Genomic DNA, 16,165 nt, shown 5'->3' on the forward strand with positions numbered 1-16,165 from the left:
GAAAAACAATCAAAATTTCTTTTTAAATCTGTGAAAATGGATGCAAGTCTTGTGTTTGATTAAAGTTACTCCAAACACATTTTGTCACTGCTTCTAAAGCACAGAAGATGTCTGACTAATGTAGCCTTTGAAACATACCACCATGCAAGTGGATCAACAGCACTTCTGCATAACCACTATCCTCATAGGCTGTGTCATGGGAACTGTAAACATTATCAAAAATAGTGTAGGCTTCATGGAAATGCAGCTACCATCATTAGTAATGAAGGCTGCAGAGGCTAATTATGTGTCAGCTGGACATGAAAACAAAAAGCTATTTGTCTTTAATTAGAGCACCATCATTAGTCTAACCAACTGTGACTCTAGTGTTTCGCTGCTTGAAGAGCAAACGTGTTATCATACTTCATCGTCAGCCACGTCACAGTTACGCATGATGAGGACATAGTGCCAAAAAGGTTCACCCGTTCCAGTATTTGATAACCTTGTGGACTACTAGGAAACTGGGCTCTCTACTGCAGGGGGTTAGCAGTGAGACTACGTTTTCACACCGCTACCCTCATCACCACTGAGTGGTTAAACACACCACCGTGCAGATTCGATGAATGAAGACAGACACAAATATCACAAAACAATGGCAATGTATTTTAACCAAAAATCAATTCCAGAAAACTTTCGCTTCAGGATTTATTTTCCATTTGTGAAGAAACACTACAGACTCAAACTTTTTGGAGCAGAACAGCTTTTTTTATATAAAAACTTCATACAAAAAAAATGTTAATCACAGCTGTTAGACCAGCAACAATTGAGGTTTTGAGAATCAGTAATACAATTTGGTAACATAATACTGTCAGAGACTAAACACCTTCATAAATATTTACCTATATACACTCAGATGTTATTTACATATTTGTTTTAAACCAAATTTACTAACCTGACAAAATGATGCTGCACTTTGTTAGACTTTTTTTTTCAAACAGTTAATCACACAAACACTGAGTGACATTAAGCAAAGACAAAACAGCTAAAAGAACTCCTCAGCAAACAACAAGGAATTAACATAAAAATCCTTCAACATATTTTAAAACAAATTTGAACAAAAATAAGTTGTCAGCTTTGCAAAAAATGAAAGTTCTGGCGTCAGTCTTTGGTTGTGATTTTCTGCTTCTTAGTCAAAAAATTGAATTATGACCATCAGTGTCACAGACATACAGCCAACAGAAATGAACGTGTTTGTTTTTTTCCTGATTTCATTGGATGTTTTCAGAGTCTGGATCATAAGCAGTTTCAAGGGAAAAAAAAGTATTTGAGGGACTGCAGTTTGGGTTCAGTGTGCCCACACCTCTTTGGCCCACAAATGATTGTGTCGAAGCCAGCACCGAGCAGAGGAAATGTCGAGGGTGAACACTTGCTCCTGTGAGGAGTTTACTGCTTTGTAGTGAATAAGTAGTTTAGGCTGAAGGATACAAGCTGCAGAGAGGAGGCGGCTTCCGGCTGAGAGGTACTCACTCTCACAACTTTGAGTCCTGGAGGAGGAAGCAGCAACACAATGTAAATACACATCATATAACGTGACCATGGTTGTTGCTCGGGCTGCAATTAATGAATATTTTCATTATTGATTAATAAATCTATTAACCATTAAATCTATGAAGGGTAAAAAAAATGGTGAAAATGCTCATAACAATTCCCCAAAGCGCCATCTTCAATTCACTTCTTTTGTCCAAACCACAGTCCAAAACCTAAATTGAACCCAACCAGCAAATGTTTGACATTTCGGCTTGTAAAATCAGTATTTTAAAATACTTAGCAACTTATTTTCTTTTGATTGATTAATCATTGCAGCTCTAGTTCTCACACACGTAATCACACACATTACCTTTTGAGAGTGATGCTGAGGCAGCAAGGGGTCGTCTCTGAAAGATGGAGAACTGTCGCATTGACAGTGATTAACATCTCAAAGGTGAGAGCCAGCTCCACCTCCCCCAGTTCACAGGGGACGATCAGTGCCATGAAACCAGGGGGAGCCGACACACCCAGGTAGTACCCCACGCTGAGAGAGTCTGATGAATAGGAGTTAAATTCAAATTAAAATAATAATCCAACAACAACAGCCAAACTCATTCATTTGTCTAGTCTTTCTGGTCAATGTTAATATAACTGAAGTAGACTATGATACTCACGTCTGAAGACTTCCCGTGCCCGAAGCCAGAGGTTTTGCTTGGCCAGTTTGTGTAGAAGTATCTGCAGCATAGCTTGGTCAACTGCCAGGTTTTTAGAGAGCATGAAGTCCACCGTGTCCGATGCTACAGGTAGTTTCTGTCTGTCCACACACACTTGCAGGTGAGAGTTAAACAGAGGGCAGTACCTGGAGATATTGATCAGGTCTGAGGAAAACAAAACACACAAACAATTAAATGCAAAAACATACTGAAGGCTGCAAGTGGAATCTTTTTAAGGCTTTACAGATAAGCAACTAGACCTACTTACCTATTAAACTTTAAGGTGAGCCAGCATATTAAAATTTCAAAGGATTTTACATAAATATCATTGGTTTTGTAGTTTTGTAAAATGTTTGGGAAAGTGTTGTGAGCTCACAGGATTGACTTCTGTCATTTACAAACAAGCTACACGTCTCAGCACTTTTCAAACAAAGTTAGTTTATTCGGGGTCGCACTGACTGATAGACGTGCCAAACAACCTCCGCATACATAGGTATAAACATGGCATGTTTAATTTCAAGAGAGAAAAACAGTGATTTTTAACATTAGAGGCAAAAATTATTTTTAATTCTCTCACCATTCGGCTCCTTGAGTCCAGGGAGGTTACAGAGAATGTCCAGCGTGTCTCTGTGAGATGTTTTCTCAGCCAGACGCATCAACACACGAGCCCTACTCTCCAGGTCAGCGGGCTCACACGGCCACAAGCTCGAACTCAGAAACCATTTGTTTTCTGAATTAACAGATGGAGAGACAAAACACAAAATATGCCAAGGCTGATGTGAAAGCTGATGTACAAGACAACGAGGACCAAATACAGATGGTACATCTTGGTATATATTTCAAGTATCCCATAAAATATTGAATGGATGTAGTCTTTTTCGCTTTCTTTTCTACAACAGGGCATGTAGAGTACCATCTGTCAGCTCACACTTAATAATGCATAGAATTTACTACCCTGATTTAAAAAAAAATTGGGAGGTTGTGTAAAATGTAAATAAATACAGACTGCAAAGTAACTGTTGACCGACAACAGTTTTACTTTTTATGTATTCCCCTTAACTAGACAGACTTTATTGTCATTCAGTGAGCAACAAGTGAACATAGAACGAAATTTCGTTTCAGAGGCTCAGCATAGAATTAAAAAATGAAAGTATATTAAAAAAAAATTACCACAATAACAATAATAAATATTAAAAACAGAAACATATTGAAAGTGCAAATTATTGAAAGTGACATTAAGAGTGCAGGTTAGGTGGTCTGGCTGCTCAGAAGCACATTTCTCCATGCTGGTAAATTCTGCTTCATAGAGCTGATCTTTATAATAACCTCATGAATTCATAATAGGGCTGCAGCTATCGAATATTTTTAGAATCGAGTATTCTACCGATTATCCCATAGATTAATCGAGTAATCTAATAAAAAATAATTTTGCATTATTAAACAACAATACCAAATAATGCATAACGAAAATGACAGGCCTGTTAAATAGACCAAGCAATTGGCTTTTATTCCTGAAAAAAACATACAGGTATTTATTCCAACTATTCCTAACACCGGGAGTAAGGGTGTGTGTGTTTGCTTGTGTGTGCACGCGTGCGTGAGGGAGAGTGAGACAGACAAGCCGAATGTGTGTGTGTGTGTGTGTGTGTGTGTGGAAAGGAGTTATTTGGTGTAGGCTATTACTCTCTTGCAATTTAACACGAATTAGTTTCCACATCTTAACATGATATCTAGTCATAGCGACATCAGGCTACAGCCTCTACAAATACTATACGCTCTAACTAGCGATGGTAGGCTACGTTGAATTAGCTAACATCAATGTCTACGTTAGCTTGTGTCGGCGACGCTTGGTGAGCTGGTGTTAACAACCAGATGCTTTCGGTTCAGATGTTGAATCATTGTTGACGTGCTGTTGTGGTACGCCAGTTCTGCATTGCAGTAGACACATTGCACTTTGTTATCTTCTTTTTTAAGTGTAAAATGATCCCAAACTTTGGACCTTCTGTCTTTTACGGACGGTTTCTTGGCTCTCCGCCATCGTGCCCACTCAATTATGAACGTAGTGATGTGTGTCCGCAATAACAGTCCGTGTGGAAAAATGATCCCTGAGCTAAGCAGGCCACATAACGCGGGTGATAGGAATTAAACGAAGCCTCGAGGCAGAGAATTTGCTTCGATCATTTTTTGTAATCGAATTATTCGAGTTACTCGAGTAATCGTTTCAGCTCTAATTCATAAAGTATTGCCTTTTATGTGTTCCTGACACGCAGAACGGTGCGTCTTTGGCAACAATGAAATTAAAGGGACAATGGACTTGTACAATCATCAGCAGGGAGGGTTTTTTTGATGCCTGCAGCCTGTATGACTGTGTGCAAGTGTCTGCTTCTCATGTCTAAGGATTAAATACATAACACAACTACAAACAGCAGTGACACAATGTTCAAGAAACGATCAGTGTGTTTTCTTGCCACATTTGCTAGTGGCATGCAGAGAAAATTGAACAGATAATGAAACTATCACTGCAGAATGTGAGCTGACCACGGAGCAACGCACCAGAGCACAACACACTCTGTCTGAACAGCCCGATTAGTTAACATGGGCGCTATGGGTCATATATTGCTAACATTTTTATGTAGACCATAAAACCATGATTATGATTGTGAATTAATATTTTTTTTTACATGACAACCATTTTAGATTTGTGGGAATCAGACATTTTAGACATTTTCAGATTGGTAATAATACAATACTCCATGCTGACAGTGTACCATCAAAATGATCCGATCAAAACACACTATCTGCTTCCAAACACACTCAAGATGTTTTCATCCCAGTCTAATTTATCCAACAACAATATAAATATTAATTTTGTTTAATAGGTGATTCATATCAGATACTTCACCTTACTATACCTCTATATTCAAACCACTGATACTTTGATACCAAGTATATTTTAATCTGTGGCAAAAAGGCAGGCTATACGTCACATCCGTGAGTTGTCAAACTGTGCATGAGGTCAGCTAAGCCAATCACAGCTACCTCTGCACTCGAGGGTCAGAACTGTTACCTCGGAGAGTGTTTAGAGCTCCCTCAACGCTGCCACTGAGGAGGAAGAGCTCTGTGGCCACAGTGACCAGGTAGCAGCATGACGCTCCATCCTCGTTCCCAAATAAACCCTTCATGGTGGCGTAGTTGACTTTGGAAGTGGACAGCACCTCCACTACCCTCCGACCCTACACGCACGCACCAAACACACATACAAGGTAACATCCATTTGCTAACATTGCAGCATCTCAGATTGATCATCTTTTGAAAAATGTGATGTTGTGTCATAACGTCGTATATCGGCAGCATTTTTGTGTTTCAGTATTACAAAAAAAAAAAAAAACTATACATGTGTGTGTAACAAAAAAGAAGAACATAGAGCTGATTTGATTAATTTCAATGTTTGTTTTTTAAACAATATGGAAATCAATTTGTTAAAATGTAAGTTAACAGGCTTTTTTCATTCAATAACACCGATTATACCTGGATACTTATGCTCGCTTAAGTCAAGACAGCCCAGGAAAGGGCAACATCAATGATGTGCTATAGGAATGCATCATTTCCAGGACTGTCCTCACTCAAGATGGCTCAAGAGGGCCATGACAGAGATCAGATGTAAACATGAGTTTATTTACCTTAGCCCACTGATGTGTTTTGTAGTATCTTAACATGAGAGAGACTCCGATTCTGCCTAAAAAGTTCTTGACCAGGCTGTCTTCACCTTCATTCTGACACACTAAAAACAAGAATAATCAAATTTTCAGAAGTCAACATGGGAAATTAATCATTACAAATTACATAACAGGTTTCTACCTGTCTCAGCGAAGGTAGCAAACGGCAGTGACAGCTTGTCTTTGCTCTCGGACAGCAGTGCTATAGCGATACGACCACTGATTTGCTCCATGTGGTTGGGACGGTGGCTGGATGGACAGTTGGACTTGAAGACCTCCCCCATCCGCCTCCAGTCCTCTTGCTTTGTACAAAGCTGTACAAACAGAAAAGCAGGCATGAATACATTGACAGACTGAATTCAGAAACATACATTTTTTGGAGAAGTTGGCAGAAGTAATCGACTGAAGAGAAGAACCAACCTCTATTTCCACAATGGCATGGGCCAAATTCAGGTACTCTGGAAAGGGTGCACTGGTGGATAACCTTTCATAATGAAAAAAATAGAGATTGGACAACTTATATTAAAAATAAATAAGGCACACAACATTTCACAAATAGTTATAAATAAGGCTGGATGACAAATAACTACTTGTATAAGAGTGTTGTGACTGAGTTCGTGTTCGATATGTTGGGGCTAAAGAAGTATCACTTACTTGTGATTGCCAGACAGCGAGTTTGGAGAGACTGTCTGCTGGACCTCAGGAGTGTTTTTTACACAGTCAAGGCAGTCCAAGCTCAGCACGAGGCCAGCACTGGCCATCTGTCAGCAAATATGTACAATTAATTCTTCCACATGAAGCATAAGAAACATGAAGAAATATATCATTTTTTAACTCAAAGTGTGTGGGAATCAATGTTAGAGTTGGGTTTTGCCACTGATTGAAGGTGTTGATTTGATTAAATTCAATATCGATTCAGCTGAGAATGTTTAAGTTACAGAGCTAATGTTGCTTTGAATTAAAAGAGAAGTCATGCTGTAAATTGTAGAAGGAACCCTCTAACCTGGTGCATTACTAAAAATAGGAATGTTTACATTAAGAATTGAATAAAATGTTTGGGACGTTTGTGGTTAAATTCTGCCTATGAATGGAATAGTGTTATGATTTTAGCCTCTAATTACGAAAATGCTGTAATGAAAGAACAAGTATTTCAACCAAGAAAACATTCCTAAACAACCTTTGTGGCCATTCAAATAGAGACTTGAATGCACCATCAAGTCCCTGTCAGCACCCACATGCTTTGATGTACAAAGCAAAGTAGATTTCAGAGTTTATGAGGCGCAGCTGAATGCCCCATGAAATCATGGTGCTGTATGTGGGATTCTCAGACACAGACAGAGGAGCAGAAGCAGCCCGTCCGTTAACGACACCAAAACACGGTACAGACTCTCAGGATGGATTTTAATTACATGTCTGCTTTGGTTCAAACATTTATCTGCCAGTGCGAAACAAATCTACCGGCATTTGGCACTTGGTGGGTGTTAATTTTGGATGTGCATCCATGGAAAAAGGCATATATTTAAAGATCAATGTCTGGATTTAATTTTCAACATACCTTGGATGTGAGCTGTATGAGTTCAGGTACAAAACCCATTAGACCTTTTTCTCTCACTAAGTTGAAGAGAGCCAACAGGAACTCATGGCCAGGCTAACAAGACAGGAAGACAGAGTTCAACATTTATTCTTGTGGCCGTAATAATAATTAAAATAGAGCATGCCCTGCCCTCTACTGGACTACAAGCTGTACTGCAGCATAACAATTGTTCAAAGATGGGTGAAAACTTCACTGACCACTATCTTGTGGGCCAAGCTGACGCTGAGGACTGAGAAGACATCAGACACCAGGCTCGCTTTGAGCAGAGCCCAGAGGAGATTCAGAAGCACCGGCATGGAGAAATACACTCCTGGTGGGTTGTTGTGGTAGTAGCCCGTAAACACAGCTCCTGGTAGGGAGGACAGATGTTGAAGTTAAGGTAAAATAAAACTTAAATGAGGACATTTAAACAAACATTTGCTTTGGAGTAACATTCTGTTTAATTCACCCATGAACACTGTAGAAACTGTGTCCATTTGGGGTTAAATTATTGGACAATCTAAAACCTTGCCTGCTTTTTGAAGGCACATTGGATTTTTGATGAAGCGTGAAACAGTTTCAACGCAGAACTGAAAGAGAAGGAAAAAAGGTAAAGTGACTTTACAATTCTGTAGTGTGGACTTACAGCTACAGCACAGCAGAGGGTGATGTTGCCTCAGAAAGCTTTAGCATTACTCCACTTTCCAGCCAATGGCTTTGAACATCAGATCTACAAGTGAATTATAAAAATATATCTACTTTTGTTGATGAAAGAAAGGTCCGGTATAGATCTGTCCATCCCTGCAGTTTATTAATGGTTTGAATTGCTGCAGACAAGTTAAAAAAATATTAATTTCATTCGGAGCGTACCTTCTCGTCCCCCTCCACAGGCACATGCTGGAAGTGACACATCTTGAACCCACAGGACAGCGACTCACTGAAGTACTGCCTGCAGTACTGAGGGTTGACAGGAGGAGAGAGTCACTACATTACTTCTTTTAAATTAAAAACATCATGTCTGCAGCAGGAGAATCAATGACAAAATTTTATTAAATATCATTAACAAGCTGAGCGGCTGTGAAATACATCTCTAGGCATTACTTTTCTGCCTGTAGCCAAATATTCATCAATACTATGATGTCTGAAAAATTTATCTTTTAATTTAACTAAATTAAAACTCAATTCGGTTTTCCAAAATATGAATCCTATACATGAATTCAAAGTGCATTTAAGTTTTAAAATTATAATGTTCGTTGCCTAAACCCGTGTGCACCAGCACACTTTGAACCTTATTTCTGATGTCTCTCCTGCATCATATCTGGTCATACAGTTAAGGTGCTTTTTTCCCCTTTACATTGGAATAATTCTTAAAAGGGCTCACATGACAAAAATGTTTCTAATTTCACATCAGAAAGCACAGAGCAGATAACCTGGCACTAAGTATATTCATTCCAGGGTTGTTTACAGCTATCAGACACATATTCAATTTTTTTAAGACCTCTGAAAGATTATTTTTAACCAAATTTAAGACTGATTTTGGACACATCTTTTTTTAATTCAAGTATAAAAAGTATGACCTTATGAAGAATGAACTATATGTGGTCCAGTGCAGAAGTAAATTAAATTAGATAAAATTATTGGCTATTAAGACCTTACAAATTCAAATGTAATGACTTTTAAGGCCTTCATATTTAAAAACTAGAATTTTAGATATTTTAAAGGACTTGAACACAACATGATTTAGTTACACTTCATCTTTTTATGTTCTTTAGAAATCACATGTGGTGCAGCTTTTCAGAAATAATCATACTATGCTATTCTTTTTAGAACTGACACACCACTACAAATGAAGCACAAGAAATTGAAAAGAAATTTTTGCTTTTTACAATTATCCATTACCCCAGGCATTGAGTTACAGAGATCCCACAGCTATCTCGTTTTTATATTCACATTTGTTCGTATTTAAACATTCTACAGTCTTCGGTATATCGGTCATATCTTACAACCTAGAGAAACTTGTCTAGCACTGATTCATTTTTGCCAGATTCTTTAGAAAATACAATGTATTCTAAAGTCAATAAACATGCTCAAAAAAAGTGGTATTTTTAGTGTTAAGACAGTGACTGTTGTTTATTTTCCTACTTACATTTACAGATTTCTGGCGCCTAAAGTCAGCCATGTTTACTGGGTTTGTGATCCATGGCCCTGTGTAGAGGGCAAAGGAGCAAAAGAACAGTCATATACAGAAATTCAAGATTTTACTCTAGGTAAGACACACCAGACTGAACAGTTATGTCGTCAACAGAATTAAAAGTTATCCTGCAAACAAGATGCAAAAAGTGACACCAATTTAAAAATGTGTCACCGTCTATGCTGTTTTAATTCCACTCACCATTTTTGACACTCATAAGTGGAGGGATGTGATTGTGCAGGGAGTTCACAGTCTGGATGGGATGGCTCCTATTACAGGACATAAACACAGTGATTATCAAAATATATATATATCAAAGACATGTTTCAATGTGTGACAAACAGCTACCTTTCCTGGCCTTTGCTTTCATGATTGTTGTTGGCATCAGGCTGACCCTGTTCAAAAACACCAAACACATTTAACATAGTAAGTAGTAACTGTTTGTAGTAACTAAGACTGTTGGGTAACAATTATGTGCCATCACATCTTCCATAATTCATCCATGACATCTTATCTTAATGCAGCAGACACAATGCTCTGCTAGTAGTGTGCATGTCGTTACGTGAAATTATGAACAGGTTTATTAATTCCTGCAAAATCCTAGGTGGATTTAGCTGAAACTATTATTTCAAAAAGGTACCCAACACAGATTTTTTTGTAATATTGCATTCTGCTCCTTGTCTCTTTTCATTCTAGTTGGGGGAGTCATTGTAAATGTTTTGTTTCTCCACAACTGCTTGGAAGTTATACTGGTGCTTTTGCAGACAGTCCCAGGAAGTGTTGTCCTTGTCCACTATATGACACAGCGTTAGACGCACTACATTACCGTTTTTTCGGTTTGCTTTTCTGTGGCAGACCATGTGCTGCTTTGGGTTTTGGAAGGTGAGTTGCTACACTTGGGTCTCCAGGGCCTGGTGTTGTTCTCCTCTGAAAAATACAAACAAACAAAAATTTAAATCACAGGATGGTTTTTGAATAAAATACTACACATTTAATAAACTTAATTTTTCCAAAAAGGACAGATTAGATTTTTTATGTAAGGAGTTAAGAGTTACGCATCAGTTGGGAAATTGTTGCATTGACATTAGCTCAGTCTGCAAAGAGAATTTAGCATAGAAAATCTGCACAAACATGATTTATTTGATAGAGATGTTTATGACTAGTGTGTTCTGTTCTGGTTAATTTTAATTTGTGTCTTACAAGTGACTAGTAGGCTAGAAAATACCCAGTATGAGGATCTGTAGCCTCAGCTAGTGCCTATGCATCAATGCCATTACCAGTTAGCAATGAGCATGTGATACAATCTGAAATATATATCATATAATGGATTCTGACTGGTGCACTGTCCATACCTGTGATATCAGGGCTGTCGCAGTGAAAATCAATACTAACTGGGGTCAATCTGAAACACAAATAACACAGTAATTTCATTTGTAATGAACAACACAATTCATCTGTGACTGTCAGGAGATGCTATCAAACATGAGACCTTACCTTTGTTCAAACTGTGCTCCGTCCGTCCTTGGCAGCAGCTTTTTCACCACTGCAACAGGTCTGTTTCTAGGGGCCTGAGTAACCCTGGCAGGGCCCAGTTTCAGTACACTTTCCTGGGTGAGGTTTTCAAACAGCTCTGGGTCTTCCTGAATCACATCGACAAGCAGGATATCATGCTCGTAAGCTGTGAACTCATCCAAAATGCACTGCTGAGTATCACCAGCTGCTTCTGTTTTGATTTGATCCCTTTCATTGCAGGCTATTTCAGATGGACTTGAATCCTTGTCTCGAGCAGAACATAGCTCTTCATCATGACTGAAGGTTACACAATCCTCTTCATCACTGCTGGGAGCAGAGCAAGGTTCTGTCAGAATACCTGAGGCAACGGTTGCCCTTAGTTGAGGGTCCGAGGGAAGTTGGTCAGATTGTTTGTTACCCTGTTCCACATCATCTTCGCAGTCAGTCTGATCCTGGCTTTCCTCTCCATTACAATCATCTTCTTCATTGGTGCTAGGAGAAGACTGGGGTTCGCTTAGAGGAGTCTGAGGTTTGAAATTCGTTGAGGATCCTTCCAATTCTTCAGTATCATGTTCGAGAAAATCCTTGGCGTTTTCATTATTGGTGTTAACAATTTGTGGCATGTGACATCCAGGTGACATTTTGCATTTGCAGGTGCCTTTTTTTATTTCCTCCTCCTCTTCATCCGGACAGCCTGGGCTTTGGGGCAGGAAGCTTGTCCATGAGTGCCCTTGTGGTGAAGTGACAGGAGAGAGCATTGTTGGAAACATAAACTCGGTTTCTACACACTTTCCTGTGAGAACACTGTGCAACGAGCTCTCTTGCAGAAGATGATGGTTAATGGGGCTTGTTTTGTAATATGGCTCCAGCTTTGGTGGGCACCTGCCTCTGAGAATTTCTTCATTGCTCTCTTGCTCATCTTGAGGCAGGAGGAGGGAGGATTCACATGAATGAAAAAAGTCAGAGTTGTGCGGAGAAGGAGAGGATGAGGAACTGCATGTCATTCTGGTTTCTTCACAGTAGAACAATGTCTTTTCCACTGCTTTGGTTAAAGAAGAACGAGACAAGCCAACACTTTTGACTTTGCTCAGAAGGAACGATGAAGGCGGGAGAGAGGATGGTGTGGCTGAGGGGCTGCTCAAACCACCCTGCGTGAATGCAGATGACATGGAAGACAAACTGGTAGCAGTTTCCCAGTCACTCAGGCCGAGTGCTGAGGGGGACGGGGTAGAGGTGGAGCTGTCAGTTTGAGGTCCATTAACTGGCAAAGATGAGGCTGAGGCTGCTTCCATGCCAGGCTCTTTTCCATGCTGACTTGGCCTGGATAGGGTAGCTGTATCTGAGGGAAGACCGGCTAGTGATTCTTCAGGCTCCATTAGGTGAGGCGCAAACTCTATGTTTGTGTTGTCTGAACAGTATGAAGACATATTACCATGTCTTTTTCGATTTCTCTCTGCTAAAATGCTTTCTCCATCCTCTTCTAGATTCTCGTCAGTTTGATGAGAAGCCTGATGAGTGGTGTCTGAAGAGGAGTCTGTAGGTTCATTTGGGGGTGTTTCATTGGTCCGGCTGCTGGGTAAACCTGGCAGTTTCTGGTCTATTTGAGAGTCACTGTCATCGGATGGATCTACAAGCTGTGCTTCACATGCTGCGGTACCAGCATTTGTTTTAAGGGTCCGGCCACTGTTAGCGAAGGGCCAGGACATGTATGTGCGTGCACACAAAAAATGTTTTTTTCTGAAATAAACTCTCACTCTCTGGCAGGTGAGAGACTCTTGTTCATCCCTACCCACCTCGTTCCTCTCACAGAACAGCTCTGATGACATCTGTGCTGCATCAGATTCTTTCTCACCACAAGGTTTCTTGTGGACACAGTTTTCTTCCACAGCTGAGCCAAAAGTGCTGCTGCCCCCAACTGCATGCTCTGAACACAACTGACTGTCATCAGATGTCCAAAAGCAAGTTTTCTCTTTGTCTCTGGAGTCAGTTTTTGCTGGGTTTTTGCAACCAATGCTTTTTAAATCCGGGGTGGATGAAAAAATCCCATCTTGTACACTCTCCCCAAGCTTTATTCTTTTGTCTGTGCGAATCTCAGCTCCCATGAGGTGAGATCCTGGCCCAGGATCCTCCCCATCATCTCTGTCCCACATGCCAGACCTGCACTCTCCCTTTTTTGCACGTTTACCTAGTAAGAAAGAAGCAGAACAGGTTGCAGAACCTTCACTTGTCCTGCTCTTGAGGAAACGACATGTGGTATGACTGGATAACGTCTGTGCATCTGTACGTTCTTTCAGGCGTCTCTGGTGTTCAGCCAGACTCTGAGACGGACAGGCGCTCTTCTCAGACTGAACCCTGGCACAAAACTCTTTTTTTCTTGCCAGAGCACCTTCCTCGTTTTCATGTTTGTTATGCCCTAAACAACCGGGCCCAAACCGAAATCCAGCTCTCATGTCCTTGAAGCAATGCACAACTTTGGTCTTGAGAACATCCGGTAACACAAAGCCACAGTCATGGCACAAGGCATCACATTTTTGGGCTATGTCACAAAGCGTCACCTTCGGGTACTGGCCTATCCATATGATAATCTTCTGAGAAGACTCAGCAACTTTGTTTCCTTCTTTGAGATTCACCTCAATCATAGGCTGCTCTGGCACTGGGCTACTGCTTTTTTGCTCTTGCTTACCCAACCTCTTCCGCTGAACGGCAACATATTTACAGTCACCACAGAGATCACAGCCGAAGACTTTGAAAGCTCTTCTCAAAGACCCTTCTGAACCAGCAAGTCCAGTGGGGCTTGGGTGAGTGTTTCTATCAACGTCTGAAAGTGGAAACAAAAACTTGTCAAATAGTGCAAAAGTGAATGCAACAATTTCAAGTCGGGGGTTGGGTTGACTGCATGGATTCCCACCAGAGTCAACCCCACTGTCTGGATGAAACTGTCCCAAAAGGGGCAGTGCATACCCAACATCACTACACTACGTTTTAATCTACTTTGTCACAATGTGATAGATTTGATTGAGAACTGGTAAGCAGAGAAGATTACAGAACCCCAATGGAGCTGTTTAAACTTAACCCCCCTTTTTTTGGGTAAAACGTCCTATCCCATTGTCAAATTAATCCAAATGATAAATCAAGCTCAGTCTGAATCACAACAAATCAAAAGTCCTCCAGGTGGCTTCCCAAAAGCAATCTAAATAAAGATCCCTGAGGGTCAAAGCTAGCAGTGTGCAGGGGTCTCTTCAGAACATGGCAGTCCACCTGGATCGGTTTACCTCACTGGTGTTAGCTGCCAGTTAGCATCTTTAATAATTCAGTTTAGGAAAAAAAAATTCTGGCCTCGCAAATTTCAGTGGTACTTGTGGCACTGATTTTAACGAACCCCCTTAAAACGTTAGTTAGCCACTGACTGAAAACCTTTCACGTACTGAGGTCAGTAAACAAAACATGTGGCCACGTTGTTAGCTTAGCAAAAAAACAGCACGTTAGCATAAAGTTAGCAAGTTTTTACCTACCAAAAAATGCTCAGTTACAAACTGTTAGCTGGAGTCCAGTGCCAGTAACTTAACGCTTTTTCTGATGACCGATTAACTAACCAAGCTTGAGCAAACAACACAGCTAAAGTGCACCTTACTTGACAGTGTGGTGGGTTGGCCGGTTGGCACTTGTCCTGCGTTTGCAGCGGCGGACTGAGGATCCCACCCAGCGGACCTGGCCTTCACTTTGCTCTGACCCGCTCTGGCCCTGACCCTGCCGCTTTTAGCAACGTGGGTCACACGACTTTTACGTTTAATAGGCCCTTGTTTGAATTTACCTCTACCAGATGCTTTACCTACATTTGACTTTAGATCCAATGGTTCTTCGCTCTTAGGGATCTTAGTGACCACGCTACTCAACTTAATCTGGGACATTTTGGCCCTCGGTGTCACCCGGCGGTGCACCTCTGCCTGTTTAAGCAACGTCTGAACGTGGTCTGAATCAGTGCAGGCGCACAAAGTACACCTGAGCCTGAGGTAGCTGAGCTTTCTGAGGTAGTCCAGCCTGCTCTTGCTCCTGGTGTTTGGTTTGCTCTGGTGATACTTGCCTCTAGTGAGCGGACCCTCTAGTTTTAACTCCCTGCTTTCATTACCTTTGCATGACACAATGTTATTTCTCCTCCTTGCCTTCTGCATACCTACGCAGTTCTCCACCGGCTCTTCCTCAGGGATGTTAGCGGTCAGTTTTTCCGGGCCCATTTGTTCTGTTAACAAAGTTTGGACGGGTTCATTGTTGCTAGAGACTGTGTCTTTCACTGACACTGGTTCAGAAACTAGCTGGTTTTCCTCTTTGGTTTGAGGGTCAGCTGTAGCGGTATTCAGCGACGTCGGGACTCGTCTCCGCCGCGGGGCCGTTTTCAGCCCAATTACGTCTTTTATCGCGACTCGGTTAAGTTTCACCCTGCTGGAACACGGGAACATGCTGCCAGTTAAAACAACGACTATCAAAAGTTACTAAATAGTGCTATTAAAAGCGCTTTCGAGTGAGGGTTGAACTTTTTACAATTAAACCTCCGTAACGACGCCAACACTGGCTCCGACCATCTTTCCCTGCTGCTCTAATTTATTCTCTACACGTTGACATGGGAACGAAGGTGTGTGCTGGCCATTGCGCATGCGCATTGTGTCTTATCTGGACATTCCTTTCATTTTTGCACTTGCATTAAAGAGGCACTATGTCGTTATGGAGAAGAAATTCAGACTGAGTTTTAATAAATCAAATATTAATGAGGTAATAATACAAACTCAGAATTTTTTTTTTTCGAGTACTGAATAAACAAGCTGTTCTCAGGGGAAAATACGGTCCCAGGCCAGAGCACTGTGTGTGAAGCTAGAAAGGTGGCAAGGTCTGCCACATATAAACAAAGTAATAGAGTGTGGTCACTTTGTTTATTCAGTCATGAAAATGAAGAAAATGTGTT

At 40.8% G+C, this 16,165-nt stretch overlaps 1 protein-coding gene across 4 annotated transcripts; it reads right to left on the bottom strand.

Annotated features, from left to right (window-relative positions):
• Window positions 1–681: 681 nt before the first annotated feature.
• On the bottom strand, window positions 682–15,761 carry topaz1 (testis and ovary specific TOPAZ 1). 4 transcript variants are annotated; one of them, XM_073462877.1, is made up of 21 exons: window positions 15,383–15,761; window positions 13,895–14,029; window positions 11,194–13,396; window positions 11,052–11,101; window positions 10,526–10,626; window positions 10,048–10,094; window positions 9,901–9,968; window positions 9,655–9,713; window positions 8,379–8,465; window positions 8,041–8,098; window positions 7,727–7,878; window positions 7,491–7,583; window positions 6,590–6,696; window positions 6,356–6,419; window positions 6,078–6,249; window positions 5,900–6,000; window positions 5,287–5,452; window positions 2,797–2,949; window positions 2,181–2,384; window positions 1,877–2,060; window positions 682–1,523 (listed from the first exon to the last, which is right to left on the bottom strand). In XM_073462877.1, exons 1-21 carry the CDS (start codon window positions 15,663–15,665, stop codon window positions 1,325–1,327), a joined length of 4,686 nt encoding a protein of 1,561 aa, XP_073318978.1. In that variant the 5' UTR covers window positions 15,666–15,761; the 3' UTR covers window positions 682–1,324. The 4 variants fall into 4 exon arrangements, with proteins under 4 accessions (XP_073318978.1, XP_073318980.1, XP_073318979.1 ...); XM_073462879.1 differs by lacking the exon at window positions 13,895–14,029 and having other exon boundaries at window positions 15,387–15,761; XM_073462878.1 differs by lacking the exon at window positions 13,895–14,029.
• Between the last annotated feature and the right edge of the window lie 404 nt (window positions 15,762–16,165).

Source organism: Pagrus major, chromosome 3 (assembly GCF_040436345.1).
Source record: "Pagrus major chromosome 3, Pma_NU_1.0".
NCBI classification, from domain to species: domain Eukaryota; kingdom Metazoa; phylum Chordata; class Actinopteri; order Spariformes; family Sparidae; genus Pagrus; species Pagrus major.